General features: G+C 42.1%; 1 protein-coding gene across 1 annotated transcript in view; it reads right to left on the reverse strand.

Moving 5' to 3' along the window:
- The window catches only part of LOC124776894 (putative ATP-dependent RNA helicase TDRD12), a 451,178-nt gene that overhangs the window by 60,525 nt on the left and 371,866 nt on the right, over positions 1-18,787 (reverse strand). The window contains exon 24 of the mRNA XM_047252081.1: positions 676-1,158. Coding sequence (XP_047108037.1) covers positions 676-1,158 — 483 coding nt within the window. The remainder of the gene's footprint in view (positions 1-675; positions 1,159-18,787) is intronic.

Genomic DNA, 18,787 nt, shown 5'->3' on the forward strand with positions numbered 1-18,787 from the left:
CACATGCAGTGGTTAAAGGCCTTGATTAACTAAGAAGTCATGGAAATGTACACTTCAACTGCAATGTCATGAATGACAATATGCCATACGGAACTTGATAACTGGAGGATTTCCACAGTTTGTAGTATATGAACATTGTTGAACATGTGATAAGATATTACACCTCAAATAACATAACTTTGTGATTGATAGTTGCAGTGGTGAGCAGAAAGTTTCCTGGTAAGCAGTCATGCAGAGAATCCCGAAAAACAGGCTACGCAGTGAGCATATAGGGCTTAGGAGGGGGGAGGGAGGAGTGGGGGGGGGGGGGGGGGGGGGGGGGTAGCGACCCACTAGACGGTGACTGATCTTTGTCACCAGACTCACTGACATGTCAAATCACAAAGTTATTTTACTTGAAGTATAGATCAGTTGTGGACAATGGACTATAGCTCAATTAAATCAAAAAGTCACACTACTGTCTTACAGCCCAGCCAGAAACAGGTCAAACAATACAACATTTTTGCAATGTGGTAGACCTGTATTTTGTTATGAGAAATGACTAACAGAAATATGACAAAAATACACATATAATAACTTTGATTGAAAAATTAAGTTCTAGTTTAATTTCATTTTTCTAAAAACTGTTTCAAAATTTAATATTTTCATAAAAATATAAAATGCTGGTTCACTAACCTTCAGTAGACAATCCATGAAGGCGTAGAAATCCTCATCATCCATTTCAAATTCATTAAAATCAAATAATGGTGTCTTCATGTCATCCTGAATTTTTGCACCGTATGGTACTAGCTGATTGTTTTGAAGTCCTACCAGTACATCACCTGGCTTATTTATCAACTTATCCAAATTATCATTATCATCATCATCATCATCATCAGAAGCAGCAGCAGCATCATACTGGCTGTTTATATCAGTACCATGATCTTTATTTAGTCCTTTATTTTTAGCTTTTTTTCTACTCTCCACGCTAGATGACTGCTGCTTTGTAAGTACACAACTATCAAACAAGTGCTTCTCACTTTCACTAAGTTGAGCAAGCCCACGTTGAACTAATTTTTTATTGATTATTGGTTCTTCAGTATCTTCATCATCAATCAAAATCACTCTGTATTTATGACCTCCTGTTACTGTCGCTCCATTTTCTTTCTTCTCACACACCTATTTTAACAGAGCAAATTTGAGCTGCTGCTTCAAGATACAGTGAATAGTTTGCTGAACTTCAATAATCTTAACATAGATGGAGAAAATATTGTTTTGGCTAAAGCAGTTAGCAACCAATTAATAACAATACTTTAACATCAAGGAAAACTAAAATTTAGGTATGCTCCTCACATGACTTGGACATCAAAATAACACTAATACGCACATTACACTAATATGGGAAGGGGTTGGTTGGTTGGTTGGATTAAAAGAGGGAGAATGGGACCAAACTATGAGGTGATCAGTCCCATGCTCTGAATAAAACAAGCCACAAGTGTGGGAATAAAACAACCGAGACTGACAACTCAGAACAGAATGAAAGGAAAAATCACAAGAATGATGAGGGGAAATAAACATGTAAATGGACAAAAGGCGACAAGAAAACAACAGAAATGCAACAAATGGAATGAAGAGATTAAAACAACAAAGCAGATTACCATGGCTGGCTGACCATGAGAATAAGAAAGGAGAAGCCAGCCACTCTGTAACATATTAAAACCTCCACTCAAGAAGCACTAGGGTGGAGGACACAGAGGGACAAAGGACATGTGCTAAAACTTAGATCAAGTGATAAAACCCACCCTCAAGAATAAAACATAAAACTAAATTAGCCGATGAGGCGTTGTCAGATAAAATTAGTGGCAACAAGTGCGGTTACCCAAGATTTCGTCGCTGGGCAGTCAAAGTGTGACAGTGCACCAGAATATGGGCCACTGTCAACTGGGCGCCACACCGACACTCAGGCGGGTCTTCACCGCACAGGAGGTAACCGTGGGTCGCCCAAGTGTGGCCAATGCGAAACCAGCAGAGGACAACTGATTCCCTGTGAGAGGCCCGCATGGAAGTCTTCCACACGTTTACAGTCTCCTTAATGATATGCAGTTTGTTGTGTGTACTGTTACGCCATTCTGTCTCCCAAAGCCAAAAACTCTACGGCGTTAAGTCAGAACGCTGGTCGGTTCAGAGATGCCCATCTCCAGAAGCGGTTTCCCTGCATAGCCTGTTTGGCCAGCCTGTTGGCAGGTTCATTGTCTGGGATTCCGAAGTGACCTGGGGTCCACACAAACACAAGTGAATGACTGGACCGTTCCAGGGCATAATGGACTAGTGGATGGACGCTACCAAAGGATGACGAAGGTAACACTGGTCGATAACTTGTAGGCTGCTAAAGGAGTCAGTACACAGGAGAAATGACTCACCTGGGCATGGGTAAATGTGCTCAAGAGCACTAGATATGGCCGCCAACTCTGCAGTGAAAACACTGCAGCCATCTGGTAAGGAGTGCTGTTCTATATGTCCTCCATGAACATAGGCAAAGCCAACGTGACCATCAGCCATTAAGCCATCGGTGTAAACCACTTCATGGCCCTGGTACATGTCGAGGATCAAGAGGAATTGACAGCGGAGAGTCGCAGGGTTAACTGAGTCCTTACAGCCATGTGAAAGGTCCAATCGAAGCTGCGGCATAGGTGTACACCATTGAAGTGTTCGTGAATGAACCTCAAGTGGTCACCAGACTCGCCCTAAAAGCTCCTGTCGCTATGGCGAATGCCGCAGTAGTGCACTGGGTTAAGTAAACGCAACGCTGAGGGTGCCGCCGAAAAATAAACCACACTCCCACAGCCAAGGCAGGACTGAACAAGGGCTCTGTTGGTGTTGCTCAGGCAGCAGAGGGCATTGAGGTGATGCCAGCACATCCGCGTAAGCTGACAGAGGTGAGGAAGCCAAGTCAATCAGGTGTCGAAAACCAATCCTAAGAATCGGTATGTCTCCACTACGGTGAGTGGATCATCATTAAGGTAAAATTCTGGTTCCGAATGAACAGTACAATGCAGACAGAAGTGCATAACACATGACTTTGTGGCTCAAAATTGGAAATGTGGGTTAGAGCCCAAGACTGCGCCTTGCGGATGGCTCCCTGTAGTCGCCGCTCAGCAACACCAGTACTGGTGGAGCAGTATTAAATGCAGAAGTCGTCTGCATACAGAGAAGGCGGGACAGACGGCCCTACAGCTGTTGCTAGACCATTAATGGTCACTAAAAATCGAGATACACTCAATATGGAGCCCTGCGGGACCTCATTCTCCTGGATATGGAAGGAACTATGGGAGGCACCAACTTGGATACGGAAAGTATGAAGCAACAGGAAATTCTGGATAAAAACAGGGAGCAGGCCTCGGAGACTCCACCCGTATAATGTGGCAAGGATATGATGTTGCTAGGTGGTGTCATACGCTTTGCGTAGATCAATAAAGACGGCAACAAGGTGTTGGCATCTGGAAAAGGCTATTCAGATGGCACACTCAAGGAACACAAGATTAACAGTGGTAGAGTGCCCCTGGCAGAAGCCACCCTGACATGGGGCCAGTAGGCCACGTGACTTCAGGACTCAATCCAACCGCTGACACATTATACGTTCCAGCAGCTTACAAAGAATGTTGGTGAGGCTGATGGACCAATAGTTATCCACATCAAGCGGGTTTTTACCGGGTTTTGAGCACAGGAACGATTGTGCTCTCCCGCTATTGTGATGGAAAGACGCCATCACACCAGATCCGGTTGAAGATGATTAGGAGATGGAGCTTGTAGTCGAACAAGAGATGTTTAATCATCTGACTGTGGATCAGGTCGGGCCCAAGAGCTGTGTCGGCACAATGTGCAAGTGTGCTGAGGAGCTCCCACTTAGCAAATGGGGCATTATAGGGTGCACTGTGGCGTGTAGTGAATGAGAGGACTTTCCTTTCCATCCACCATTTGAGGGTGTGGAAGGTTGGGGAATAGTTCTCCGACGCAGAGGCTCGAGCATTGTGCTCACAAAGTGCTCCAGCAATCACATTTGCATTGGTAAATAGCACCCCATTGATGGTAACGCCAGGGAAACCTGTTGGGGTCTGGTATCCAGAAAGACATCTGATCTCCATCCAGACTTGAGAAGGTGACGTATAGCACCCAATGGTTGGTAAGTACCTCTCCCAACACTACTGTTTCTGTCGTTTGATAAGCTGGTGTACAAGGGCACAGAGCTGCTTAAAGGCTATCAGATGCTCTAGGGAAGGGTGCCACTTATGTCGCTGTAGAGCTCGCCAATGCTCTGTAATTGCCTCAGTGACTCCCAGCGATCACCTAGGGACTGTCTTTCGCCGGGGGCACCCTAAAGAGCAAGGGATCACATTTTCTGCTGCAGAAACAATTGTGGTAGTCACCTGCTCAACCATCACATAGATATTACAATGTGGGGAAGAGTCAATGGTGACATCAGAGGTGAAAGTTTCCCAGTCCATTTTGTTTAAAGCCCATCTGGGCATGCATCCGTGAGCCTGTGAGCCTGATGCTGGGGCAGTGACAGAAAGATAGGGAAGTGGTCACTACCACACAGGTTGTCATGCACTCTCCAGTGGATAGATGGGAGAAGTCCTGGGCTGCAAATTGATAAATCAATGGTCGAGTAACTATCTCAAGCCACACTGAAACATGTGGCGGCCCCAGTATTTAAGAGGCAGAGGTTGAACTGAGACAGTAAATTTCAACATCTCTGCCTCTGCCAGTAAGCACGGTGTCATGCCACATGGGGTTATGGGCATTAAAATCGCCCATAAGTAGGAAAGGTTTAGGGAGTTGATCAGTCAGTGCAGCTAATACATTCAGGGGTACTCAACCATCTGGAGGAAGATACACATTGCAGACAGTTATTTCCTGCATTGTCCGTATTCTGACAGCCACAGCTTCAAGAGGGGTTTGAAGGTGCACAGTTTCACTACAGACTGAGTTTAGGACATAAACGCAAACTTCCCCTGACACTCTATTATAGTCACTTCTATTCCTGTACTATCCCTTATAGCCGCGGAGGGCAGGGGTCCGCATTACCAGGAACCAGGTTTCCTGGAGGGCAATGCAGAAAGCAGGTGTAAAGCTTAACAGGTGCCGTAGATCAGCAAAAAAAAACAGTTTACGGTTCAGGGTCACCTGCTGCCACCGACGTTTTGCCTGAGTAGTCCATATCCATGGTGTCTGAGGGTCTGGCGAGATCCAGGTCCTCAGCGGACACCAGAATCTCCACCCCATCCTCAGATGCAAACCTTGTAGGTAGCAGTGGTGCGGGTGGCACCGCAAGTCCTTGTTCTTGGGGGTCTTCTTTTTCAATTTCTTGTGCTGTTCCTTGGGTTTCCCTGGCTGGGAGGAATTTACTGAATCACTCTCCAGGACTGAGGATGTGCATGAAGCCCTACAACCAGCTGCTTTTGGGCTCTTCAGCCACTGGTGGGTGTCATCTTTCCCACTAGCAGAAGCCTTCCGCTTCTCTGGCTCAGAAGTGGGGACTGAAATCCCCAATGGTTTGGGGAGGGGGGGGGGGGGGGTGTTGCTGTTGAAGTAGGTGGTGTGGGAGCAACAGGGAGGGAAGTGCCCCCCACCATCATGGGGGCAGGTGTAGTCTCCAGATTCTGAGAGGTGACAGGAATTCGAGGAACTGATGGGGCAACACTGTTCCCGTAGCGGTAGTGTATAAGGAGGTCATAGCCACAGGATGTAGGCGTTCAAATTTCCTCTTAGCCTCAGTGTAGGCCAGTCGGTCCACAGTCTTATATTCGAAGATGTTCCTCTCTTTCTGTAAAATCCTGCAGTCTGGTGAGGCAAGGTGAATGATGTTCTCCGCAGCTGACACAGATGGGAGGAGGAGCACATGGGCTATTGGGATGCAATGGACGTCCACAATCTCAACAGGGGGGCTGGAACTACAGCGGGAAGACATATGGCCGAACTTCCAGCACTTAAAGGACCGCATCAGGGGGGAGATATATGGCTTGATGCTTCACATCACAGCAGTAGACCATCACCTCGACCTTCTTGGGTAATGCATCACCCTCAAAGGCCAAGATGAAGGTACCGGTGCAACCTGATTATCCCTTGGACCACGATGGATGAGCCGGACAAAATGAGCATCGTCGTCAGACTGCAAAAGAAGGTCCCTGTGGAATACAATACCCTGGTCCATATTTAAGCTCTTATGAGGCGTGATGGTAACAGAAACATCCCCCAACTAGCCACAAGCGAGTAATGCCCATGACTGGGCAGAGGGTGCTGTTTTTATCAAAACTGACCCAGAGTGCATTCTGGACAAGCCCTCCACCTCCCCAAATTTGTCCTCCAAATGCTCCACAAAAAACTGAGGCTTCATGGACACGAAAGATTCCCCATCAATTCTTGTACATACAGCAGTAGACCATCACCTCGACCTTCTTGGGTAATGCGTCACCCTCAAAGGCCAAGATGAAGGTACCGGTGCAACCTGATTATCCCTTGGACCACGATGGATGAGCCGGACAAAATGAGCATCGTCGTCAGACTGCAAAAGAAGGTCCCTGTGGAATACAATACCCTGGACCATATTTAAGCTCTTATGAGGTGTGATGGTAACAGAAACATCCCCCAACTAGCCACAAGCGAGTAATGCCCATGACTGGGCAGGGTGCTGTTTTTATCAAAACTGACCCAGAGTGCATTCTGGAAAAGCTGGGGGGCAAATAAGCTTCACTGGCATCCTTAGCCTGGCATTCCTCCTGTGGTGGGGCCACGGAGGGGAGCAATTGGGGGTCATACTTCTGTGCATTGAATTGAGCCCTTGAGCGCTTAGACTGCTGGTGTTTGACATCCAGCAAGTGATGATGTACTAAGCTTCATGGTGTGTCATCTGCCCTGATGCCACCCACTCCAACCAGAGGCCCTCCCCACGGGTGCCACCCAGCCACAGCAAAGGCCACGTGGCAGGATGGCCATTGCCGGGAGTCCCGAAGCCCCAGAGTGATGAGCATCTACTCCTTGGCATACGTGGGGAGTTAACAGTTTAGGCATCAGCAGAACGATCCCTGTGTTTCAGAGGGCTACAACCAACAGGGTACATGGCGGCCCCATTACAATGGACTGGCTACCACGCAGGATATGAGGTGTAAAGAAGTCCATGGTCATCGTCGGCAAAGAAAGTGACACTGCTTAGTGCATGGTGGAAAACACACCCAGGAAGTTCTCCTCGCCCAAGAGACGAAGAATGGGCAGGACTGCAACGCGATGCCGAGAAAGTGGGCTAAAGATCTCAATGCACAATGGACACGATGCACCTTCTCCAACTGGTTTGCTCTTCGGGAAAATTGTGAAAAATGGAGGTCAAACCCCACAGGAGACCATCATCTAAAGGCTGAAACATGTGAGACTCCTTTTAGTCACCTCTTACAACACGCAGGAATACCTTGGGCATATTCAATCCCCTGGACCCACAAGGGGGTGGGGGATGGTCAGACCTGTCACATCGAAAACAGCACCCCCCCCCCCCCCCCCCCCCCCCGAATGAATATGAATATTGTGGCTTGGTGCTTATAACTAAGGGAAGTGTGACAGTTTAAATATCTGTGCTGCCCTATTTTGAAAATGAATTTCAATTCAATGCTTAGTTAAAAATGACAGCTAATATTCATGCCCCCCTCCACAATTCAGTTTACCCCACAGGTGACTGGTAAACCTGTCAATAGTTTGTTATGGAGGTGTACAACACCCACCCAAGTGAAGCCATTAACAAAATATATGCTGATATTTGATGTGAAAATAGAGGATAAACTTGAATTATCTCTGAAAGATAATATAGAAGATAAAATTACCTTCTTAGATAACCATTTTCATATGTCGCGGGGAGTAGTGGTTGTGCTAGAAAGAGCATCTAGCCACGAACTGTCCTAACATTGGCACAATCCATATAACAATGCTGATGCCATAGAGAAACGGGAATAGGGGAGGAAGAAGATACAGAAAATCAAACAGCTCAACAGAGATGTTGAAACACAGAAATGAGATACAGAGATGAACACAAAACTAGTGAATGAAGGTCAAAAACAGATGTGCATAGCATAGACAGCTAATGGGATAAGTAATAGAATACATGCAACAAGAAATTCTACATATACACAGGCAAACTACAATTATTCCATGCTCTGCAAAAGAAATTAAGACTTCAGTTAACCAAAATATCTTATGGAGTTGATAATACGAGGGTTATCCACAAAGCACATTACGTTTTGGAATTAAAAATAAATAAAGGATTGGAAATTTTTTTTATTATGTACAGATGAAAGCCACACTTGAATAGTACTTTTCTACATGGTTGCCATTTAAATTAAAATACTTATCGTAGCGATGGACGAGCTTGGAAATTCCTTCGTCGTAAAATTCGGCCGCCTGCGCCTTCAACCACGTAATGACTGTCTTTTGGGACAGAAAAGGTGTGATTTTTGTGGATTTCCTGGAAAGAGGCACTACAATAAACTCTCAAAGGTATTGCCAAACTCTGCACAACCTCAGAAGAGCAATACAAAACAAGCGCAGGGGAAAGTTGGGCTCAAAGGTCTTGCTGATTCACGACAACGCCCGGGCCCACACGGCAAATGCCACTCGTGAAGTTCTCAAATCTTTTAAGTGGGAGATGTTTCCTCATCCGCCGTACAGTCCCGACCTGGCACCGCGTGACTTCCACTTATTCCCAACAATGAAGAAGTGGTTGGCTATGCAGCGTTTTGATGACGACGCACAGCTTCTAGAAGAGGTAACCACGTGGTTGAAGGCGCAGCTGGCCGAATTTTACGACGAAGGAATTTCCAAGCTCGTCCATCGCTATGATAAGTGCCTTAATTTAAATGGCAACTATGTAGAAAAGTAGTATTTAAGTGTGGCTTTCATCTGTATATAATAAAAAAAATTTCCAATACTTTATTTATTTTTAATTCCAAAACGTAATGTACTTTGTGGATAGCCCTCGTATCTCAAATGAAGTACTAAAAATCTTTTCTTGATATATATGTTTTCAGTTGTATATGCTATACATCAGTATCACAGGGGATATTTCCAGACAGACTGTAATACAAGTATGCTGTTGTCAGACTCATTTACTAGGACAGTAGTAAGACAGATACTAGTAATTACTGACTAGTCACACTATTTAACTCCTCATCGAAAGTACTGGAAAAATTATGTATAAATAAACATAACACAGATCTCCCAAAAAAATGATACGTATGGATTCTCAACTTGGATTTCAAAATGATCTCTTCACAAAACATGCTATTTTTTAAATCAGATAATACAAAATTTTTAATGTCAAAATATTGGCAACTGGCATCTTCAGTGACTTTTCAAAAGCTTTTGACTGTGCAGTTCACAGTGTTCTCCAACAGAAGTTCGAATTTTATGATATTAAAGATCTTTGCTGGTAACTGGTTTTCCATCCTACCTATGTGAAAGGATTCAGAATGTTGTGCTAAGAAATTCAGAGAGTGTTCATAATGAAACAGCATCTTCTGGAATGGGGAATAATCAAAACAGGTGTACCAGTACCACAGGGCTCTACATTGGGTCCAAATCTGCTGGTCTTATACTGAACAATCTTCTATCATAAATCTAAAAAGCAGCCATACTTCTCTATGCTGAAAATGCAAGTATTATAATCATGGCTAGAAATAATGCACGAGGGTAAATCAATACATGAAACAGAACAGTTTAAATTTTTAGACATTTATATATGGTTTCCCTGGAGGAATGGCCAATATTCATGGATACAACAGGGAAGATAATTCTAAGTGAAAAACATCTACATGTGTACCTTAAGAGTTATTAGCACTTGTTCATCTTCGTTACTGTGAGACACATCTCTTCTCCCGAACAAACGGTTATAGCTTTTAAGGTATGCATTTTAGAGCCCATTTTTCCTTAAAATTTTTCTTGTTTTGGTCAATACTACCTCCTTGTAGAACATGGGTAGCAAAGAGACTGCAGCAGAAGATATTTGTTTTGCAGTACTGACACTCAAGAAATGCTCATAACTCTTCAGGTACGCATTTTAGAGCCAATGCTCACCAAAATTTTTTGCTACAAGTTGTTGTTTCTGCCAAGTCCCTGAATATTGACCTTTCCTCCTGGGACACCCTGTATTGATAAGAATCTGAAATGAAAGTCACACATTATACTCATCATCTATTGCAGAAACTTTTGCATTACAGATAATATCAGACCTTGGAGATGTAAAAAAAAAATCATTTTTACTATTTTCTTTCATTAATGTCTAATGGCATTGTCTTCTGGGACAACTGATCTTGGAAGAAAACAAGTGTTTGCTGCACAGAAGAGTGTAGTGTTTGTTGTCCACTCCAGAACTTCTTGCAGATAGCTCTTTAAACAGTTGGGCATACTGACAAGCACCTCACAGTACACTTGCTCCCTAATCAATCTTTGTGTCAACAATCAAGCACAGTTTCAAAACAACATTGACATCCCGAAATGTAATACTAGCCCTAAATATGATACTAGAAGGAGAAATGATTTACAATATCCAACAATCAGACTTAGTGTGGCATAGAGAAGAGTGAGACTCTGTGTGTGTGTGTGTGTGTGTGTGTGTGTGTGTGTGTGTGTGTGTGTGTGTGTGTGTGTGTGTTTAAGAAAGGGATTGAGAGAGATAATGAACTTAAGCATGTATAAATCACTCTACGAACGCAAGATGATAATAATAATAATAATAATAATAAAATACTTAAGAAGTTATATAAATTGTCAGTGTGTTGTCACATGTTCTCTGGGCAAGATGTAGAGGGCGTCTCACGAAAGATGTCCAGGAGGGGTCCACGGGTCGCACATGCAGAAAGAGAATCACATGTGGAATGTCGGCTTGAATTAATACGAAAATTTCCCAATGTCTACGTTCCCAATTATTTGATGATATGCAGATTAGTGAAGAAATTTCAAAAGAGAGAACCTAATGCTTTAACCAAAAATAAATTAGATGAGACAGGGGAGGCCTTGAAAAGAAGTCAGAGAAAATGTCTGCACCATTTGGCACTTCAGGCTGGTGCGTCAAGAGCATCAGCTCACAGCGCTGTGCACAAACCGAAACTGAAACCACACAAAATAATGGTAGTGCATCAACTGAGGATCTCAGATACTGTTGCTTGATACTGTTATTGACACCAGCTGTTACAGTCTGTGGACAATGGGTAAGTTGATGCTTTTTTTCTTTTGAAGCATGGCTACATTTATCAGGATACATTAATTCTCAGGACAATTGATGTTGGAGCTTTGAAAATCCTCATGAGTTAGGCATGCAATTAGTGCAAGATGAATTATTGGACCAATCATTTCCACGAAACAACACATTCAGATAGTTTTTTCCCCCCCTCTCCTCCAAGAACTAACGCCTAATGAAAAGATGTATCGTTATTTCATGCTGGACAATGCAAGACCACACATTGCCCATGCTTCTATGACAGCAATGCAAAGTTTTGTCATGATACAGTAGTTGACTGGGCTCCTCATTCTCCAAATTTAAATCTATGTGATTTTTATCCCTGGGGAATGTTAAGTAAGACAAAGCGTGTGCAACCAATCCCCACATGCTCGAAGAATTGGAAGACAAGCTTCGGCTAGTCATTTCCCAGATTTCGGCTGGTGAAATTTGTCAAGAATTTGCTAGTGTGTTCAGGAGACGTCAGACTGCTCTTACCACAGAGGGACATCATTCTGAGCACCTACTGTAAATAAAGGTAAGCTTAGGTTAATCAGATGCAACATTGTTTGTGCTCATGGTAACTGAGCTGAAGCACGCGTGCAGCTCACTACTCCCACATCAGTGTCCGAGAGTCAGATGTAGTGGCACCCAGCAGGTGCGGTGCTGGCAGCTGGGCCGCGCGACCCGCGGACCCCTCCCGGTTGTTTCTTGTCAGACGCCCTGTACTTTAATTATAAAATCTGACCGCAGTGAGAAATTGCCATTATAATCCAAGGAACACGCAAATAGCTAACAAACAAACAAACATGAACCACAGAGAAAAGATAAGGAAGATATTGCAACAGCAAATGTACATCAACGTGAAGAAAACTGATTATTACAAAGTAAAGGTAGAAAAGATGTTCACAGATATAATGGGTTAGTGGACCAATGAAAAGTTAAATTTTTTGTAGTACTTCCATTAGATATGGGATGCCTATCCCATCGAAGGCAGGGCCACCTGTAAAGCAGCCATGTTATCTGATGACTCAGGTGCAACCACTGAGCTACTTTCTACATGGGCATGACAGTTAAGAAGCTGCCTGTCTGCATTAAAGGCCATTGCCAAACTGGACCCAAGAGATATCTGGACCACCCAGTTGCTTAACATGTTGTCCAACAATATGATGTGTGTGTGTGTGTGTGTGTGTGTGTGTGTGTGTGTTTTTTTTTTTTTTTTTTTTTTTTTTTTTTTTTTTTTTTTTTTTTTTTTAATGTCAGCACCACAGCCTTTGTCTACGGATCCTTGCAATCCACACCAGCTTTCCTGAACTGTGCATGTGGAAACATATCCTTTGTCCCCATAATCCCCTCCCCTCCCTTCCCCTCTCCACTCCTCTCCACCCCTCCCCTCCCCTCTCCACCCCTCCCTTCCCCTCCCCTCTCCTCCCCTCCTCCTGCCAGCACCACAAGCACAGCCTCTCAATATTGCACTAAGCAGTCCTGTTCTGCCCCCACCATGTTCTTGCATGCTCCCACAGGCAGCACTAGCATCATCTCCACTCCTACATTGGCATCCCTCCATCTTTCCATACCCCCATCCCATGTTTCCTCTTTACCCACACTACTCATCCTAGCTAGAATGTTGCCAGGGTTACCACGAGTTTCTCCAAGAGAAATTCCTTGATATTTCCCTGATTTCCAGACAAGTTTTAACTTTTTCCCTGACAAATTTTGAGACCTCAGGGGTAAGTAAAGACGTAAGTTGACAAAAAGATGTAAGGACTTCCATATTTCTCCCCTGTGTGAGCAAAAATCTTAAGTACTAACATAGGCATCTTCTACAATGAAATGTTTTTAGGTGGAGAAACCAAGCCAATGGTATGTGTGTTTCAGAAAGACCACTGTTACTATTGTATTTCAACAAAAGAAAACACATTTGGTGACAAAAATATGCATTTCCTTGGAGTCGCAAGAAAGATTTAAAATACCTTCACTGATTTCAGAAATAACCCCAGAAGAAAGTAGGCCTCTTGAAAGAAGTTTAAAAGCCAAGGGAGAGTTGTGTAAACCAACAGAATAGGTGACTGCCAACAAAATTTTGGTTGTATCACGTTTGTTATTGTCGGTTATTACCCACTGTGTTATGTCCAGTATTTTCTTTTGAGATGTATTTGAATACATAGCGCACAAACTGCCAGTGACTGCCACAATTTTCTTATTATTACAGGGTGTATACGCAGACAAGGAAAAAAAAAAAAAAAAAAATTCCCGGATTTTTCCCGGTTAAAATTACACTTTCTCCCGGGTGAAAAAGCACTTTTTCCATTTTAAGTGACAGTATAATTTTCTTCGGAACTGTAAAATTTATCAATCCTTTGAATGGTTATGGTTTTATACACCGGCATAGAACTTCCCGGACCTTTAGAAAACCAAACTCAGTAAAAAAAAAAAGTGTTTTGGTAAGATCTTTAGTGTGCAGCAACATGTACGCTGCATATTTTCGTATTACGAAAGTGTAAATTTAAATTCCACCAAACGCCGCATCTTACTTGCCGAAGCATTGAAATCAAGATTGCAAAGTGCTTTTGTAGCCAGTAGTAGCTTGTCACGGGATCTCGCCAGCCGATGACAGCGGATCTTCTAGCGTAGGATACGTGATGTAATCAGCCAATAGCAATATCACAGTTAAGTAGCGCGTACACACAAATAGGAAAAGTTAATAGTTTAAATTAACATACACAGCATTACTACAAGAAAAGAAAAGCTTTCACATATAATGTTGATTTTTTTTGCGCGTCTTACACTTTAAGGTACATAACACAAATGTGTCAGTAAAATTTTTAATAAAGACGTAAATATGTGATCTTCTGAGCTCAAAATTTTTCTAAATTTATGTCCTCAAAGACTTGATTTTTAAATGAGAGTCAAACGCTCCGTGATTTAAGAAATTCATCGTACATTCTCGCACATAATTCATCTTGCATAAAAGGAAATTTACTTTGAAAGTAACGCTTTTCAAACAACCATTCGCAATATTTTCCTGCGACCTGTTAGAAATAGATTCGTTTCAGTAGTTGCCAGAGAGCGCCAGAAACAGGTGTCACTGCACTTGCGCAGCTACGATGATGCAGGAAGCCCGTGTGTTCGTAGGTGTAAAACATTAAAAGATCTTACACTATGTCACAAAAGAAACAAGACATCAGAGGGCACTCCAAGAACATTGGAATTTCGTGAACCAAACTACAATGCGTAATTCAGCTTAAAGTGCACATCCGTATGTCCAGATTTTGATGTAAATTTTCTTGAGTACCGGTACTGTATTATCTCATGTTTGGTTCTTTATTATGGCATAATGACATACGTGCTACAAGGTGAAAACACGGACTTTTGAAATGCAGCGAACAGTTGAAACTAGACCATAGTATGCAATTAAAAACTTCATTTCAAATACATTGACTGCCCCAGCGGAAAAGATTAATAAAAGCCAAATTTCTTTAGCAAACCGATAAAAATAACTTCATTGTTCTGCAAGGCGATTAATGCTTGACTGTCAGAAAGGTGGAGATAAAACCTGAAACTAATAACATATTTTAGCCTTCCGTAATTATGTGAACGTATTTTAATTCATTTGATAGCTCATGGCCATAGATATCTGTTTTGTTTTCATTTAATGTGAGAGCAATAAATGAAGAGGAAACAGTAAAATCACTAAACGTAAACACGGGTCACATGGAGACTCCCCACTACAACTCAGGCTGCTCTGTGGATCAGCCCTGGATCTCCGATATTTCTGAACCGGGGCAATATTCGATAGTGGCGCCCAACCACACGTCTGTAGCCAGAAGCAGGAGAAGGTGTTTCTCATACGTGACTCAACTGCACATGCACAAGAGCTCACCCGCAACTTCTCAAACAAATCTAAAGTAAACAGTTGTGATGTCACGCTCATCGAAGACAATTTATTGTTAGAAAGCATTGCCTAGTCTTCCCAAAGCCTTTGACACACTTTGCTGTTGGCAAACACTTGCATGAGCACCGTGTTTTATTGTTGTACATGACGTATTTCTTTTGCGTCTTAAGTTTTATCCACCCACAGACCTGCAACCCACATTACAAATATTTTTATTTTTCATTTGATCTCATTGTGACTTCACACAAATTTCAGTAGGTTTTTGCCTTTCACTATTGAATAAATAAGATTTGTTAGAAGACAAATAGTGACATCAAAAACTGTGTGATAGAACAATAAGAACTGAAGAATGTGTCTTGGCTTTCATATTTGTGCTGGTTGTAAATGGGGGAAAGGGGTCGATATAGTACACATTATAGTTTCACTAATTATTTACATTGTTGCTTTAATAATTCTTATGCTTCCAGGGAAAAAAATAAAGTACATGATGTGTGAGATTGCGACAAATGGAAGGACATAATTACATTACATAGGGACTTCGAAAGTAAATTACACATGATATCTTACGCTAAGATCACTGCACAACAAGAGTGGTGCTTTTTCAGAAGAGAGCGCGTGTTCACTATTTCCTGCGGACACAGTTCTGCTGCAGTATGAATAACAGGGGCATCATAGTGTGAGAGTGAAATGACACAGCAACTGGAAACATACTCAAATGCTTAAGTATGGGAGTCTATGATTCTTGTGGACAAAATGTATAAATTGCAAACAGATTCACCATAAAATTCTCACAGGACAGTATGATTCTTGTAGACTGCACAGACATGGATGATGATGATCAGGAGTTCCAGATCTTGCACCATGCATTTTGCATCTTGTCAGGAAGCTGATGATGAAATTTACACAGTGGTTGGATGGTTACATAATCAAGGAGCGGATTTCTATCATTGAGGATTCCTGGGGTTAGTAGAATTTTCTGTTAACAGAGACTCAGCTAAAAAGTAATGTTATGCATCTATGTCACTTTGAAGCGTATTGCAGCACAGAAAGGCTACCTGGCCTACCATAATAAAGTATAACTACATTCTGAAGTCCCCTAATATCCATAAATAAGAAATTAGAAGAGACTCAGAGTTACGAATCTTTCTTTAGCTTCACCTGAAGAGAATCTCCAATACTCGGAAAATATTCAAGAAAAGGTCACAAGGCAAATCCCCTAAAATAAAAGTTTTTTCAACAATGGATTTTGTATGTCTAAATGATGTAAAGTGCAGAACGGAATAACAACAATATGGAAAGGATAGACTGCTACTCACCACAAAGACAAGGAGTTGAGTCACAGTCAGGTACAACGAAAAAGTATGCTAGAAATATATTAGAGAATTCCAAATTGTAGTAGATGAATTAAAAAACAATACATAGAAAACCAAAATGGCAAAAGACATACAAACTAGACTATAAATGAAGTTCAACTAAATGACTACAGGAAGACTGATCTCAAACAAAGAAAGAAAGAAAGAAAAAATATCTGAAAGAAAAAAGAAATATTGGGCAGACAGAAGAGCAAAAATCCCTTTATATAATAATAAATTATAACAATCCTTTACTAAACCACTATCTTGTTGTATTGTACTACATAATTATTATTGAACTGAATTGTATTACTGAATAACAACAACTTCTTCATTAAATCTTCATATAACTGACTCGAGTGGTCCAATGAAGGCCATAAAATAATGATAATAATAATGAAATCAACAGCATAGCACTATCCTGAAAAACCTCAACAAATATAGAAGGAATGCACTGATTGCCTATGAACATTATGTACAATTGAAAATACAATCAATGTTTCAAATTAATTATGCTTCCTGTGTCCATGACAATTTTTACATATATCTTTCTCTTTTGAGCAATATACTGGGTACTTATAATTAAATTTTTGCTACTTGAGAGAGCCTCCATGAAAAACAAGTGATCACAGGCCAATGAAACATTGCAGAAACATTTGTAAGGACACGTCAAAGAGAAATAATGAATCACCCATCGAAAGAAACACATTTTGATTTCCACATAAGAGGGTAACATTTGTGAATCACATACAGTGTTTATGTTCTAGTTTATAAAAATTGCTCATTGTGATGCTGCATACACAACAGCCTGGGATGGCACTAGAGAGTGCTCTACCGCTCCTGCATGGCACTAGAGAATGCTCAACTGCTGCCCTAAACATCTCAGGTAGACTATGAAATGTTCAATTGTCATGACACAGCTTGTGCACTGCTTGAAGATTTCCCACTGTGCCCAGCATTCTCAACCAAGGTAGAAGTAACTTCTGTCACAATTTGTGGCGCAACTCGGAGTTGGCCTCTCCTGAGAGCAATTATCAAATCGCCAGTTAATTCAAACTTCTGAATCATGTTCTTCAACCCCAGTGCGGAATAAAGATTGCTCGATATTCCTATAATATGTTGATACTTGTGAAGAGCAGTAGCATTATTGCCATTGTTTTGATAAAACATCTCTATGAGTAAGGCCTGCTCATCTTGTCCAGACCCATGTTGATTGTCTGCAACTGTAATGCTCACTAATGGTAATGCACCAACCCTTCATCACCATATAATAACCGGCGCCTACGGCAAGTCATGACACTAATTTTACTAACAACGCAAATCCTGCAGGACATGATCTGAAAATCATTCCTATAAAATTGGGCACCCATATATTAAATAATTTTTCATCTACACTGGCTCAACTAGTGAAAGTTTAATTACAAACACCCTGTCTTTTAACTTGCCCCTAACAGAAAGACACTACAGAAAGTGATATATAATTTTCTATACCTTTTATTTTGCCCTTGTCACACCAGTGGCTCTCTTAGTCTCCTTGACCAGAATACAAGAATAGAGAGTATTATTCTCGAAATGATAGACACCTCACAAGCTGAAGCAATTAGAGGACTGAGAATTCTTTATAGCAAAAAATGCTCATTTGTAAATGCATGCTTACTTAACAGTCTGGTTGGTGCCTAAACAGTGATCATTTATGACCACATGACACCTGACATGCATACTCATCAGAATCCCTAAAAGCACTTTGCTACAACAGGGACATAAACCTGGCCTCCAAATTGTTCTCACACCCCTCTCAAACATTAGTATATTTTAATCTCTACTTACTGCTCTGATGCCCTAATTCTCCCCTTAGACCCGTGTTTCCCGATTCCTATGTAACTGTATCAATAATTAATTGTAGAGGATGAAAACTGTGCTAGCTTTCACGAGTGCGCACACACGTGCGCGCGCACACACACACACACACACACACACACACACACACACACACACACACACACGTGTGTGTGTGTGTGTGTGTGTGTGTGTGTGTGTGTGTGTGTGTGTGTGTGTGTGTGTGCGAGTGTACACCGGTCCCTTTTTCCCCCTAAGGTAAGTCTTTCCGCTCCCAGGATTGGAATGACTCCTTACCCTCTCCCATAAAACCCACTTCCTTTCGTCTTTCCCTCTCCTTCCCTCTTACCTGATGAAGCAACCGTTTGTTGCGAAAGCTAGAATTTTGTGTGTCTATCGACCTGCCAGCGCTTTCGTTCGGTAAGTCACATCATCTTTGTTTTTAGATATATTTTTCCCACGTGGAATGTTATA

This window comes from Schistocerca piceifrons, chromosome 2 (genome assembly GCF_021461385.2).
Source record: "Schistocerca piceifrons isolate TAMUIC-IGC-003096 chromosome 2, iqSchPice1.1, whole genome shotgun sequence".
Classification (NCBI taxonomy): domain Eukaryota; kingdom Metazoa; phylum Arthropoda; class Insecta; order Orthoptera; family Acrididae; genus Schistocerca; species Schistocerca piceifrons.